The sequence below is a fragment of the Acomys russatus genome, chromosome 12 (genome assembly GCF_903995435.1).
Source record: "Acomys russatus chromosome 12, mAcoRus1.1, whole genome shotgun sequence".
NCBI classification, from domain to species: domain Eukaryota; kingdom Metazoa; phylum Chordata; class Mammalia; order Rodentia; family Muridae; genus Acomys; species Acomys russatus.
The window spans coordinates 13,385,835-13,401,600 of NC_067148.1; the positions used below are offsets into that span (position 1 = coordinate 13,385,835).

Below are 15,766 nucleotides of genomic sequence, written 5' to 3' on the forward strand. Positions count from 1 at the left end.
CCCCTCAGCCATGCCCCAGGCCCTGAGAGAGGTAGGGTTGGCCTCAAGAAAACCTAGTGGGTTTATTATTCTCTGACACAGAGAAACCAAATGACATCGCTGAGTGGCCATTGGAAGGGGAGCTTGATTCATGGAGGTCAGGCTTTCCCAGGCCCTCTCTACATGGTCTCGGCTTAGACCAGGGCAGACTTTTATTACCAGCTTTCAGCAAATCCCTAGTTTCTTTTGCAAAGTAAAACAGATAATAGAGCATTCCAGGAATAGCTAGCTAACTATGCTGTGCCAGGCAGCCTCTGGGCGAAGAAGAACTCAGTGTTTTCGGACAATGACCAATTACAATAACCAGTATTATTTGCTCTGAGAGTAACTGGCGGAGGCTCTGTTCTTTTTGCTTCAGTGAGGAGGCAAAAGGGGCAGTGAGGGGGACATCAGAGACCGTGTAAAGGAGCTCAGATGTCAAAGGAGAGCACTCTCGCAGGTGGGGAGAAGGAATGGTTCCCAGCTGAGACCCCAAGTGGACACTGGAACGCTGGTCCGGAATACGCAGAGCAGTTTAATCTAAGCAAATGTGGCTTGATTGTTCCACGTGTCCTATCTGTGTGCTTCTAAAAGGCCCCGCGTAGAGTGGAAAAGAGGGTACAAGGAGTAAGCATAGAGCCATGCATGGGCTGCCAGGGGAGTTTTTCTTGGGAGAGACAAGGCTCCCCAGATGCCCACACGCTCTGCTTGGGATGACTTGGAATTCCCCATTATTCTGGAGGTGCGTTCCCAGGAACTGCCGTTTGTCATATACTTTGGGATGTACAACCTCTGGTCACAATCGCTGCTAAGCAAACACGGCAGTCTGTAGACTCGCACTTTAATTTATCCTGACATTTTACAGTAAGAAGTTATCTTTACTACAAGATTTTTTTTTTTTTTTTCAAGACAAGGTTTCTCTGTGCACCCCCTGGCTGTCCTGGACTCGTTTTGTAGACCAGGCTGGCCCGGAACTCACAGTGATCTACCTGCCTCTGCCTCCCGAGTGTTGGGATTAAAGGCGTGAGCCACCACACCCGGCTACTGCAAGCCATTTAATTGAGTGGTACTGGCAAATAAAAACACACTTTTTTTTTTTTTTTTTTTTTTTTTTTTTTTTTTTTTTTTGGTTTTTCGAGACAGGGTCTCTCTGTGTAGCCTTGGCTGTCCTGGACTCGCTTTGTAGTCCAGGCTGGCCTCGTACTCACAGCGATCCGCCTGCCTCTGCCTCCCGAGTGCTGGGATTAAAGGCGTGCGCCACCACGCCCGGCTTAAAAACACACTTTTTAAGGTTTAGGTATCAATGATTTTAAGATACTCATTCAAAAGCTATGTGAAAGCCGAGGAACTTCCGGTCTAACCCTGAGTGCTTCCTGGAGTTCCTAGGATGTCAGTGGCATGGTTTGAGCCCCTAAGTAGGAGCCAGGTCACCTCTAATTTCTAGGCAGAGCAGCTCTGATTTTAGTTGTTTCAACTTCGAGACTGGAACAAATTTAAACTTGCTAAAACAGTAACCACAAAAGGTACCACCATCCTCTCGCAGGTGTGGGGGGGGATGGGCGGGCGCCCTAGGCCACGCCTAGAGATGCTTGGATCCCTGCGTTGCTCTGCAGCGTCCTTTCACTCCTTTTAGCTTTTTAAAACTCCAAAACTCTAGGGTGCTGCTGCCACAGTCCTGCCACTGGCTTCCCACTGTCACCTTCCCCCCACCCCCACCTCTTTCTTTTAGAGCTGAACAGGATTTGAACTCTCTCTGCGTCACCTGGCTCCCCTGACAACATATCACCTACTGCCTCTGCCCATTCCTGAGTTCCTGGCCTTTGCTCAGACTTCCTTTTTCTCTGCTTGGCTCCGCTCTGGAGCAAGGACCAGCATCTGGAGCACTGCCAATGCCCTTGTCATTAGCCGTGCAGAGCTATCTAAATTGAAATAATTCCCAATTTAAAGTTTAGTTGTTTAGTTACCCCACCCATATTCCTAGGGCTCAACAGTGCCTGCTATATTGGACTGAACAAAATTGGACTATTCCCACCACTGTGGAAAGTTCTACCGGACAGGGTTTGCTTGTGTTAGCATATGAGAAAATTCTTGGCTCTGCAGAGGGCTAAGGATATGTGCCTGTGTGTGCTTACGGAGGCTGCATGTTGTTGCATCCATTTTGTTGTTGTTGTTGTTGAGGTTTTCTTTGGGCGTTTGGTTCGTTTTGGGATATTTTGTTTGTTTCTTCAAGACAGGGTTTCCCTGTGTAGCCCTGGCTGTCCTGGATTCACTCCGTAGACCAGGCTGGGCCTTGAACTCACAGAGATCCGACTGCTTCTGCCTCCCGAGTGCTGGGATTAGAGGCGTGTGCCACTGTGCCCATTTGGTACATTAGGGGTTTTGTTTTGTTTTTTTAAAGATTTATTTATTAAGAGCTGGAAAGATGGCTCAGAGGTTAAGAGCGCTGTCTGCTCTTCCAGAGGTCTTGAGTTCAATTCCCAGCAACCACATGGTGGCTCACAACCATCTATAATGTGATCTGTTGCCCTCTTCTGGCATGCAGGTGTACACGCAGGCAGAACACTGTATACATACTAATAAATAATACATCTTTTTTTTTTTTTTTTTAAGATTTATTTATTAAGTATACAGTGTTCTGTCTGCATGTACACCTGCCCACCAGAGAGGGCACCAGATCTCATTATAGGTGGTTGGGAGCCACCATGTGGTTGCTGGGAATTGAACTCAGGACCTTTGGAAGAGCAGCTAGTGCTATTAACCTCTGAGCCATCTCTCCAGTTCTTAACAGTAACGTTCTGGTGTCAAATGAGAAAGAACTGAGGCTTGGAGAAGCTAGGTCACCTGGCCAGGGTCAGCTGGGAGGTGAGTGAAGGAACTGGGATTCCTGCGCTTCACAGGGTGGCAGCAGACTCAGTCTGCAAGTGTGGTAAAGCCAGAAGAGCTGAGGTGTCGCCAGCCTTCTGCACGACTCCTACAGGGGTGCAGCGGGACTGTGCATGGGGCTAGAAACGGGCCTTGCTGTGGGTTTAATGGTGATCCCTTTAAGGTGGGCCTAGTGAGTATAGACTCACATTTCAGACTGACAGGCAATTGTAGGACAGCTTTCCTGATGAGTGTTTCTTCCTCTGGTGGGTGTCTACCGCATCTTCAACTGACGCCATTAGAAGAGTGGCCACTCTATCCACACACTTGCTCCTCTCTATGGATGTAGGGGAAAGCACAGTGCCGGAGTGAATGCAGGGTAGGCAGCCTCACGCCCTACTGTAAAGGTCAGTAGCAACAGTGGGGGTAAGGGAGTCTTATAACTCAGAGCCAGGGGATGCTAAGCAATTGAAGCTGTTGTCTCGCTCCTCTGAGAGCAACCGTACATTACACGTGTTCAGCAATGCGATAGTAACTACTGCTTTATGCAGTCACAAAGCCTGGACAGGGCAGTTCTCCTTCATGCACAGCAAGTAAGCAGGCCCCCTACCCTGGGGTTCCCAAATGGCCTTATCTTGTCTATGAGGCAATGACTCTGTAGTTAGAGACTAATAACCTGTTTACAGAAGCCGTTCTAGATCGTAGAAATCAGATTTCTAGAAGGTTCCTTGTGCAAATCTTGTGCGAAAATTAGACACCTGCAACTGCATCCCTCCTTGCGCATGTCCAAGAAGAACGTTTGCTCCTCCTTGCTTTATGCTGATGGGTGGCTTTTGACATTAAGCAAGCCTCTCTAGGTTTTGTTTGGTTGGCTCATGTGGCCCTCCTTCCCCCTTGGACACTGGCCCATGAGGACAAAGGAAGCAGAAGCAACAAATGGGGTTCGGATGCCTGTGAGTACTACGGACAAGACTTCTAGGATCAGCTTGAGAGTGGCAGCTCATTTTATTGTTTTAGGGATGAGGTATATAAAGATCCTTAGGGGTACAGGTGGGAAGCACAGTACCTAATTATCACACAGGCAGGCAAAGGAGCCAGACTCGTGAGTTGAGTCACGTAACTCTGTGCAGGGTCATCCTCCAAACAAGGTCAGTTGTCTGTGCCTAGAGCTGCTCATACGGGTCAGGCAGAGAAGAGGAAGCCCAGCTGGGGGACAGAGTCCTCCATTTTGTACTGAGCTCGAAGAGCTATCCAGACATGGTGGTGGTCTGAGACCTTAATAGCAGGGTCTTCCGACGGGTTCATTTGTGGCCCTGCAACTCAATGCAGAATGTCCGGCTTCAGTCCTGACCTCCGCCTCCCATTCTAGGTTAGGGATCGATACTGTTGGAATAAACTATTTTACCCTGGATAACCCGGGCTGCTATGGCAAAATACCGTGGATAATTTGTATAGTCAACAAGAAGATCACTTGAAGCTGGGAAGTCTGAGGTGAAGGCACCAGCTCATTTAATGTCTGATCAGGTCCCTGTGTTTCATACATGATGCCTTGCTGGCATGTCTTCACATGTAGAAGAAACAGAAGGCTTCCCCAAAGTTCCTTTGATGAAGGCCCCTTCTCCATAACCTATGCTCCCCAAGGCCAAAAATACAAACCTCCAGACCAGAGCAGGGCCTTTTCCTTCACAGATGTACCTGTCCACTTGCGTGATAGCTTGAGGAGTGCCTGAACTCTACTAGGGGTCAGTTTCGCCTTGCTCCTCCCACAGCCAGCCATTTGTTAACACGTAATAGTTGCTCGTCTCCAAATATATAAATACGCACAAGGGCAGCTCGAGGACAAGTCATTTTTGGGAATTTAGGTACTTGATTGTTGCAACTACCCAGCTTTATCCCGAGAGAAACCAAGGAACCTTCCTAGCTGATAACCCGCCGGGGACTGAGCTTCAGAAACCCTGTTAACAGGGACGTTTCTACCCAACCTCCACTCTCCAGAACTGCCTCCCCAACTCCTCTCCTCCAGGACTCTATGCTTTCTGTCTTTGCTACCCAGAGCTTGGGACATTCTCCAAGTAGGCCTTTCTGCTTGCTTGGGGCCGCAGTATTCCTCCAAGGAGAAACCTTAATTATATATCTCTGCCTCTATTCATAGTGCCCAGTGACATGGTGGAGGTGAGGGCTGATGTCATCTCCCTTCCTCCTAGTGACAGTGTAAGAGTGTTGGTGCTTTCCTTTGTCATTGTGGCCCTGGAAGGGCTTTTTATTTTGAGATACGTTACGCTTTGTCACCTCTTCTTCAGTTTTTATCCACCCCACCCTCTCATTCCCCTTGTCCCCTCCCCCGACAATAGCAGCTTCTAGAGACATTTCGTTTCTTCCTTCCACGTTTCCAGGCTGGGTGGACTTCCTGAAGCTGAAGACTTGGCCTCCCAGATGCTGAAAGGCTTCCCTAGGGACCGCGTCTCAGCTCAGGAAGCACTGGTTCATGATTACTTCAGTGTCCTGCCACCCCAGTTGTACCAGCTTCCTGATGGTGAGTGTGCATGTGACTGCGCATGCGTGTGTGTGTGTGTGTGTGTGTGTGTATGCACAACTATGCATCAAGTCTCATCTTACATGCTTTCCTTCAACACTGGAGAGTCATAGAGTTTGCAACCAGAAGTGGAGTCAGAGATTAATTTGCTTTCCAGAAAAAAGCACGGGGACCCAGTCTCGCCAGAGCTTTGAGTAAGACTCTAAAATTCTAAAACACCGGTGGGAAAGGTGACAGGGACTTCCTTGTAATGATGCAAACCTTTCTCTCTCTCTCTCTCTCTCTCTCTCTCTCTCTCTCTCTCTCTCTCTCTCTCACACACACACACACACACACACACACACGTAAGTTTAGATGCCTCGGAGATGAAAGTTACCTCTGAGGTATTTGCTTTAGCTAGCATCTGCCAGGAGAAACGAAACCAAAGTTTCTAATAAGCCGCTTTCCTCTTCCACCAAGAGTAAGCCGATAGGTGACATGGATATGGCAGGAAGGAGAGATGGGCCCTTCTTGATTGGTAACACAATGCTGCAGAAGGAAGCTCAGAGGATGGGCGCTGGGGGAAGGGACATGTCTTCCCAGGCTAGCCGCCCTCTACAAACACAGGTTACCCCGAAACCAGCCTTTGCTGTCTGTGCCTGAGTCATCCTCCAAATCTGAAATCTGCTGGGGGGGGGGTTGGGCGGGGGGGGCAGGGGAGTCACATGGCATGAGCTGTACTTGGGTTTTTTAGAATGTGGCCCAGAAGGGCTATGAGGAAGATGTGGGTGGCGCGGTCAAGGCCTGGGTTGTTCAGGGTGGGCTGGGGACAGTATCCTTAGGTGAGGTTTCTTTTAAAAGATCCACATTCAATGGAAAATCGTTGTTTGAAGTCCTAAGCCAAAGAAAAGAAAACTAAGTAGGAAGGCCTGAGGGGGTCAGCCTGGGAACAGGAGACTGTGGTGAGGTGGGGTGAGGGTGAGGATGGGGTGGGGTGGGAGTGGGGTGAGGGTGGTGTGGGTAGGAGTGTGGTGGGTAGGGTGCATAGGCAAAGCTTGGCCTAATTGCCAGGCTTTGTAAACACAGTTTCCCTGGATGTCAGACATTGTGAAACAGGACAAATCTCTTAGTTTGGGACTACTGAGTGAGTCACTTAAGACCTCTAAAAATAACCATCATCATACGTCTGAGGTTAATATCTTACTTAACCCTGTAAGGAGAGGCAGCCATTAGAATTTATTAAGCTGCCATTAAGTGTCGAGAACACATGAAGTGCTATAAAAAGTTGAGGAAAACAAGAGACTTGTCGTTGGCCTCAAGGATCTTGTGGAGTGGGAGGAAAAGAAGGCGAAGAAGAGGAAACGGGGCGCCCTCTACACGTATTAGCACAAATCATATCAGAACAGCTAAAATCTGCGTATAATCAGCTGCAGATGTTCAGAAACTACATGTGCTCAAGGCGGCTCTGTGGAGAAACGGGGATAATCCAAGTGAGATGAGTGGGCCTGGAGGTGAATCTGGAGAGGGTTTGCGAGGGGGTGAGGGATCGGGTCAGGCTAGCGGGTCAAACGAGAGGCACCCACCTTTTCTGGCACCTATGCCTCATGTGGGTCCAGCCTGCCTGTTCTGTCACGCTCCTCTCATCCCATTCGGTACCTAAGATCCTTCCTTCTCCACACCTAACTCTACCACATCCCGTGTGTGTGTGTGTGTGTGTGTGTGTGTGTGTGTGTGTGTGTGTGTGTGTGTGTGTTTTCACGTGCATGCTTGACTATGCACACCTGCTTGCACCTCTCTACTTAAAGAAATGTCCCGTTAGCTTCCTGCAGAGTCTATTATTCTGAGAACTGCTGGGATCTTCGAGGTTTTCTGGGCTCCGAGCTTTTTAATTAAGAAGCAGTAATCACTGTCCAAAGGGATGCGTTTGTAGCAACTTGGGTTTTGCGTCTCCCTAGAAACCTGAAGCAAAGTTATCAACCACTGGACTCTGGTGCATCCAACATCTAAAGGTGTGTGTGTGTATGTGTGTGTGTGTGTGTGTGTGTGTGAGAGAGAGAGAGAGAGAGAGAGAGAGAGAGAGAGAGAGAGAGAGAGAGAGAATCTGTATTCCTTCTCTGTTCACCCTGCTGCAGAGCCCAAATCTACTTTGACACTTTGAGAAAAATGAAAAGATGGAATCTTGCAGGAGCCTGCCTGTGCTGGGGGGAGACGAGGAGTGCCCACAGCAGGGGGGGAGTTGACTTTTCTTTATACATATAGGGGTTTTTCCATGCAGAGTTTAAATTATGCCTGATAAAAGGAGTTTCGTGGATGTTTCAGTTCTTTCAAATTCTCCTGGCTTCCTCCCAATTAAATGAGGTTTGTCAAAGCCACAGGGCTCTGCTGGCTGCTGCCTTGGCGGACAAGCACTTCCTGCAGCGACATCTCGAATCCCTGAGGGAGAAGATGAAAGGGGCAGTGCCAAGAGACAGGGACGAGGGGTACGACTGTGTGTGTGTATATGTGTGTGTGCACGCGCGTGCATGCATGTGTGCGTGCCGTGTGTGTGTGTGTGTGTGTGTGTGTGTGCGTGTGTGCTTCAGGCAGGTGTAGAAATACACACAGAGAGATGGAGTGTGAAGCAAGTAGGTAGGAAGAATGAAGGTATTGCGAAAATGAAGAGACGCCCCCCACTCCCCCAGAGGTGTGTGTGTATGTGTCTGTGCACCTTGACGACAATGGCCCTGGCCAAGGGCATTTCCTCCTCTAAGGACTGCATTCCCAGGCCTGGGCACCACTGCCAGCCTGCTTTTTCATTGCCCCCGGCAAAGCGCCTTTGTTAACAGCTTGCTTTGCAGAAAGAGGGACCCAGTGGGTAAGCCCAGCTCCCAACCTGCAGGGACAGAAAAATCTCCATTGCTGAGGTGGGCTGCTGCAGGCAACAGGATTGCATAAATAAAATGTGCTCTTATGAATGATGTGTGCGGAGAGTTGCTTTGTTGTAATTAAGAGGAAGATTTTGCTCCCTGGTAGCATTTCAGCATGGTCTCGTTTAGGGCCTTATATTTACATCAGCTTATTATTCTGGGCGCAGGATACCGGAGTTGTCACTTTAAAATATATTCTGTTTCCCCTTTGATCTGGAAGATGCCAGCTCTTATTGTCTGGCCTCTGAAGAAGACAATTAAGCATGAAAACTGTAAGCGGAAAATATATGGAGACCAGAGGACAGCCCAAATCCCCATAGAAGGCCGAGGTGCAAACTCCCCCACAAAAATCAAAGACCGGTTCCCATCAATCTATGCCGATTTTCATCAAGCCAAGTCTTGGAACGACGCTTGCCCTGGGTTGTGGCAGTCAGTTTCGAGCCAGAGGAAATTGATCAAGGCTGGTTTGCCATGAAAACCCAGGAATTCCATGATTGGTTCCCATGTGGAGATCACTGCTTAGGGGGAGAGCGGCCATGTGAGAATGGCGAGCCTGTGGGAACGTCTGCCAAGCTCTGACGTTTTCCCTCCTTGACTCGCGAACACCTGAAGAAACATTTGTTGAAGGAGAAATTATTGGTAGTCCCTCTCAAAACACACCCATCGGCAAGCTAATTGCTTTTGCAGATGGCCAGGGAACGGCTCTCCGCACTCCGGCTCCAGCTCGCCGGCCACGCTTGTGGTCCCCACGGTCGAGCCAGCAATGCAGGGTGTCAGCTGGGGCAGCAAGTGCCTAAAATTAGGCTCTTGGCAGCTCTCTTAGCTGCAGGTTCAACTTCTTTGCTTAACTCCCTTTGCCCTCAGCATGAACTTGGGCTCCGCGAAAGGAACACTGGTTAACTATTTGGGGGTGGGGGAGGAGAAACTCACTAAGCTGCCCCTTCTAGAACAGGCTCCCTGCGGTCTTACAGGAAGCCTTCCTTCCAAAGGGCACCCACCCGTAGAATGTTAAGCCTGACTTTGGAACCTTGCCATTTTGAGCACATACACTGACCCACAGAGTAATTTTTTTTTTTTTAAATCTGGGCCAGTAAATGCCACATGATTTAAGAGTCTGGTCCTTAAGCCACAGCTCTTGATCATCAAGACATCAAAGGTTCTCTCTCTCTCTCTCTCTTTCTCTCTCTCTCTCTCTCTCTCTCTCTCTCTCTCTCTGTCATTTTCTCTCCTAATCCAGGTTTGAGTCAGTCTCTACCATTCCTTCCTGGACTAAATCCCCCTCTCCTTTAAAATAGGCCTTGGCATCTTAGAAAAAAATCTTGAAATGTAAAAGCTTGCCATGGTTCATATATTCTACAAAATACTTTGGTAGAAACAATATTCTACAGGCTGCACAAGGGTAGAAGAGCCTGCAGCACTTACCTCAGCCTTCTCTCCCATCCTTCCAGCCCTCCATCCTGAGAACTCTGAGCTCACTCTTACTGCCTCATTAACATTACAGCCATAGTTCACTTTGCTCAAAAAAAAAAAAGGAAAAATTTCAAGTCTTCTTTTAACATCATGTCATTAAACATTTGCTGATCCTGTGACATTAATGTTCTGAGTCACTTCTCTAGTCTAGGTTTCCTTAACGTGTGTGTGTGTGTGTGTGTGTGTGTGTGTGTGTGTGTGTGTGTGTGCATTTTGGAAGCTGACCTGGGTGTCATTTCTCAGAAATTGTCAACTTTGTTTTTTGAGATGGGAGACAGGGCCTCTCACTGGGATTTTGGGGTCACTGGTTAGGGTAGGCCATGGTTTGGTTCTTTGTTTGTTTGTTTATTTGTTTGGTTTGGGTTTGGGTTTTTTGAGACAGGGTTTCTCTGTACAGCCCTGACTCTCATGGACTCACTCAGAGATCTGCCTGTCTCTGCCTCCCGAGTTCTTAAAGAGGGATCTTAGCCTACAGAACAAGGTTGCTCTGGGTTCAGTCTCCTCCAGGAGAGAGAGAGGGAGAGAGACAGAGAAGACAGAGAGAGAGAGAGAGAGAGAGAGAGAGAGAGAGAGAGAGAGAGAGAGAGAGAGAGAGAGAGAGAGAGAGAAAGAAGAAGAAGAAGAAGAAGGAGGAGGAGGAGGAGGAGGAAGAGGAGGAGGAGGAAGAGGGGAAAAGAGGGAGCACATGCTAGGTGAGTGAGTACTCTACCACTAAGCCTTACTTGAACTTAGGTTAAGTTTCTTTTAATTACCCCGCCGCATACATATCAAATATAAATTCTGTTTATCCCATTTTTTAGTCATTAAATCTTACTGTTGCATTATGAAATTCTTCCAATTTTTATCTCTAAGACTCTGAACCCAACATAGCATCAAGTCTCTAACATAGTGAGCAAATTATGTTTCAATTCACTCATCAAAGATTTGCTGTATTTTTCATACTTTAAGATGCACCTGACCATAAGGCCCAACCAGTTTTTAAAGCAGTAAAACAAGAAAAACAGTAAAAACAGCAATTGGACCATAAGGTGCACCCTAATTCCCTCTCCCATTTTTGGGGAGGAAGAAGTGCGTTGTATGGTCCGAAAAATACAGTACTGAGTTTCCACTAAGTGTGATGCTGAAGCACAGAACAGTGAATTAAGCATGGACCTTATCTTCCAAGAGTGCGTAGTCCGTAAGGCAATGAGGCTGGCACACAAACAGCTACAGGTCAGCTGACATATGCAAAGTGCTCTGAATCTGCAGAGAAAGTGAGGTTAACACCTCTGTGGGGAGCAGTGATAACTATGGGTGGATCTTAAACAATGATGGGTTTGGGGGTGTGTGGTGGGGGTTTGGGCTGGAAAGATGGGTCAGTGGGCAAGAGTGTTTTTAGTGCAAGAATGAGGACCTGAGTTCAAATCCTCTGCACTCATGTAAAAGGCATGGGTTGGGCAGTGGTGGTGCACATCTTTAATCCAGCACTCGGGAGGCAGAGGTGGGTGGATCGCTGTGAGTTCTAGGCCAGCCTGGTCTACAGAGTGATATTCAGGACAGCCAGGGACACACAGTGGAACCTTGTCTTGAAGTTCTCCCCCCGCCCCCCCGGCCCCGCCACCAAAAAAAAAAAAAGAAAAAGAAAAAGAAAAAGTGGGGCATGGCTTGTAACCTCATCATTTGGGCGTAGGTAGACTTGGACAGCCAGCCTAGCCAAAGGATTCAGGTTCAATGAGAGACCCTGCCTAAAAAACTAAGGTGGGGAGTGATTGATTGGGGCATCCAGCAACCTTTACTGGCTTCTGTGTACATATGGGAATACACAACACATACATACACCCTAAAATTAAAAAACAAATAGATAAGTCTGGGTGGCTAGGACCAAAATAATCAAAAGAGAAATGTCTTCTTCTTCTTCTTCTTCTTCTTCTTCTTCTTCTTCTTCTTCTTCTTCTTCTTCTTCTTCTTCTTCCTCCTCCTCCTCCTCCTCCTCCTCCTCCTCCTCCTCCTCCTCCTCCTCTTTCTTTTTATTCTTTGACAGGGTCATATGTACCCCAGGCTGGCCTTGAATTTATTATGAAGTCATTATGTAAGAATGACCTTGAACTTCTGATCCTCGTATTCCCGAATTACAGGCAGGTCTTCCATTCACAGTGGTATGAAGTGTGGGGGTGAACCCAGGGCTTTGTGCATGCCAAGCAAGTACTGTTTACTATGTCCCCACCCCTGTTCTGCCCCTCAAGTACTGCCTACTATGTCCCCACCCCTGTCCTGCCCCTCAAGTACTGCTTACTATGTCCCTAGCCATGTCCTGCCCCTCAAGTACTGCCTACTATGTCCCCACCCCTGTCCTGCCCCTCAAGTACTGCTTACTATGTCCCCACCCATGTCCTGCCCCTCAAGTACTACTTACTATGTCCCCACCCATGTCCTGCCCCTCAAGTACTGCTTCCTATGTCCCTGCCCCTGTCCTGCTCCTCAGTATCTTCAGTTCTGGAGTTTCCTTCTTTGTGTGACAGCAGCAGAGACTTGAAGCTGACACAACACAGCTTTCCCTCCCTTTACACGTTCTCGCACAACTCAGCCGGCTTAAGCATGCACCAAGGAAGCTCGCTGCGTACTTCTGTGTGGAGCTGCTTCTGTTTATCACCTGAGACTCTGGCGTTTAACAGATTAGAGACCCACCGGCAGACACCACTATCACTCATGCCACCAGGACCCCATCTCATTCTCCCAATGAATTTGCTGCAACTAAAAGTGGAAGTGTTATTTCAGTTGACTTTTTAAATTTTATACCTAGAACTTATTTTACATTCCGACTTCAGTTTCCCACCCCCTCTCCTCCTCCCAGCCCCTCCCCCAGCTTATTGCTTTTAAAAAACTATATTTGTCTTATTTGCACGAGTGTTTTGCCAGTGTGGATGCATGTGTGCCATGTGTGTGCCTGGTGTTCATACAGGCCAGAAGAGGGCACTGGATCCTCTGGGACTGGAGTTCCAGAGAGTCTTCTAGAAGAGCAGTACTCTTAACCCCGGTGCCATTTCTCCATTGTTTTTGTATCCAGTTTACTCAAAGTTTAATTAAAATATGTTTAAGGGCAAGTTTCAAAAGTTTGCAGATGTGGGGAAGAAGGAAGAGAGATTCTAAGCAAGACTTGTGGGCTACCCCGCCCTTTCACGCCCCCCCCCCGACCCCCACTCCCCCCCATCTCTTTATTTGTTTGCTTTTCCTGAGACAGGGTCTTTCTGTGTAGCTTTGGTGGCCTGAAACTTGCTATGTAAACCAGGTTAGCCTTGAACTTGTGAGCCATCTTCCTGCCCCAATCGCCCAATGACAGGATCATAGGTGGGTGCCTCCACAGCAGGAACTAAACCAGTGTAACATAGGCTGTTCTGTTCACTATCCATTCGTTTGTTCATTCATTTGTGTGTGCACACTGTGTGTGTGTGTGTGTGTGTGTGTGTGTGTGTGTGTGTGTGTGTGTTGAGATGTGGCCTTTCACTGAGATTTGGAGCTCATAGATTTGGCTAGTCTGGTTGACCAACAAAGCTCAAGCATTGCCTCCCCAGGGCTGGAATTATAGGGCTTTACCACTGTGCCTGATTTTTTGGTTTGTTGGCTTGTTTTGTTTAGTTTTGTATGGTTGAAACAGGGGTTCTCTGTGTAGCTTTGGCTGTCCTGGATTCACTTTGTAGACCAGGCTGGCCTCGAACTCAGAGATCCACCTGTCTCTGTCTTCTGAGTGCTGGGATTAAAGATGTGCGCCATCCCTGGCCAGCTAATACCTGGCTTTTTTTTTTTTTAAAGATTTATTTATTTATTATTTTTATACAGTGCTCTGCCTGCATGTACACCTGCAGGCCAGAAGAGGGCATCAGATCATGTTATAGATGGCTGTGAGCCACCATGTGGTTGCTGGGAATTGAAATCAGGACCTCTGGAAGAGCAATCAGTGCTCTTAACCTCTGAGCCATCTCTCCAGCCCCTTGCCTGGCTTTATATATGGGATCTGGGAATCAAACTCGGGTCACTATGCTTGCACAGCAAGTACTTTATAGACTTGAACTATCTTGCCAGCCCCCTTCTTCCACTTAAAAAATTTTTTTCTTATGTATACAGTGTTCTGCCTGCATTTATGCCTGCACACCAGAAGAGAGTACCAGATCTCATTATAGATGGTTATGAGCCACCATGTGGTTGCTGGGAATTGAACTCAGGACCTCTGGAAGAGCAGACAGTGCTCTTAACCACTGAGCCATCTCTCCAGCCCATCCTTCCTCCACTTTTTAATTTTTTTTTTTTTTTTTTTTATTGGGCAGGGTTTTTGTTTTGTTTTGGTTTTGGTTTTTCGAGACAGGGTTTCTGTGTGTAATAATAGCCCTTGCTAATCGGCCTGCCTCTGCCTCCTGAGTGCTAGGATTAAAGACGTGCGCCGCCACAGCCGGCATGAGCAGTATTTTTAAATCAATCAATTAAGAAGCCAATCGAGGGCCAGTGAGATGGTTCAGTAGGTAAGGGTAATCCCTGCCAAACCCAAGGACTTAAGTTCAATCCCTGGGACCCACATGGTAGAAGAAGAGAACTGACTCCTTCCAGTGTGGTACAGGCAACACCCCGCAGGCACACACACAGACAAAACAAACAAATGTAATGAAAATGGAAAAAAACATCGAAGAAGCAAATAAGGAAGAGTCTAGTGTAGCCCATTTAGTCACTTTCCTCCTTTTAAGTTGCCCTCAACACATTCCCACAATTAGGAGTGGGGACGTGGCTTACAGCGTTGCATAGATTTGTGTTGCTAGGAGGTACCTCAGGCAACCAATCCCTCATCCCACCAAGCCTGCATGTTGTTTAAATTTACTGGTACCACCGGCCAAAAGAGTCTCTAAGGAAAGATAAATCATTCAAGAAAGAATGAGGACTATCAAGGCCCACTTAGCCTATTTGTTCCTTCATCCCTGTCATGGGGAGGAAGGGTATGGGCGGGGGGGAGGGGGGGCGGGAATGGCGGCAGTCTCCTTTCTTGGCACCCATGTGCTCTAAGTAGATCTCATTCAACCTGGAATTACTACCGTCATGTTATGAGCATATGCAGGGGGAGGAGGTCCCCCTCAGTCACAGTCATAGGGGAGGGGAGTAAGGGGAAAATGGGAGGGAGGGAGGAATGGGAGAATACAAGGGAGGGGATAACCATTGAGATGTAATATGAATAAATTAATAAAATAAAATTTAAAAAAAAAGAAAGAATTACTAGCCTGACATTTGAATGTGCATAAGTTGTGTTTAGTAGAACATATTCAGAATTGTATGGTCATGAATACTCATAATAAATAAATTTTATAACAAAAAAAAAATAAAATAAAAAGAAAGTTAGTGGGCTATGCCTGTGATCTCAGCACTGTGGAGGCCGAGGCAGGAGGATGAGAAGTGTGAGCCTAGGACACAGGCATTGGGACAGAGAGAGAGGTGACACAGCTGTACGTGGCAGACCCATGGTCTGACTTTGCCTGAGACTCCCAGCCCATTCTCTCCCAATATTCATTCCACGCACAGACCTCACAAAGACATTGTAACAAAACTGTTTTGGGGTCCAGGTTCATTCCCAGCCCCTATGCCTGTGCCGCTCTGTTTACATTAAAGTCTTTCTGGGAAAGGTTCCATAGTCCCCAATGTCATATGTCACAGAAACCCACACTCCCGCACCCCAGGCCCCTCCCCTGTGCTGTGCTGTCCCAGCACATCTGCTTTTTTATACCTCATTTATAATAATGTCCACAAACACCCTTGGGTCTTAGGATTGCTTACTCGGTGGCACTTATTGCTCTTGCTTTACTTCATAACTGTTTTGCAAGAAAAACGAGAGTCAAATGAAAATGAGAGAAAGGCATAAAACAGCAGTTTACTCAAGAGGAAACGAAAGAAGCATGCCATCACGTGGAAGATAGCTTTTGGGGGGCTAGACGACACCACGTAACTGTTAAGCCAGGTCTTTTGGTTATGTTTTTAATTTTCCTTTAGC

At 47.5% G+C, this 15,766-nt stretch overlaps 1 protein-coding gene across 1 annotated transcript in view; it reads left to right on the forward strand.

The window, feature by feature from the left end:
- The window catches only part of Cdk15 (cyclin dependent kinase 15), a 98,390-nt gene that overhangs the window by 73,864 nt on the left and 8,760 nt on the right, over positions 1-15,766 (forward strand). Inside the window, exon 12 of the mRNA XM_051153868.1 lies at positions 5,274-5,413. Within this exon, the coding sequence (XP_051009825.1) occupies positions 5,274-5,413 (140 nt within the window). The remainder of the gene's footprint in view (positions 1-5,273; positions 5,414-15,766) is intronic.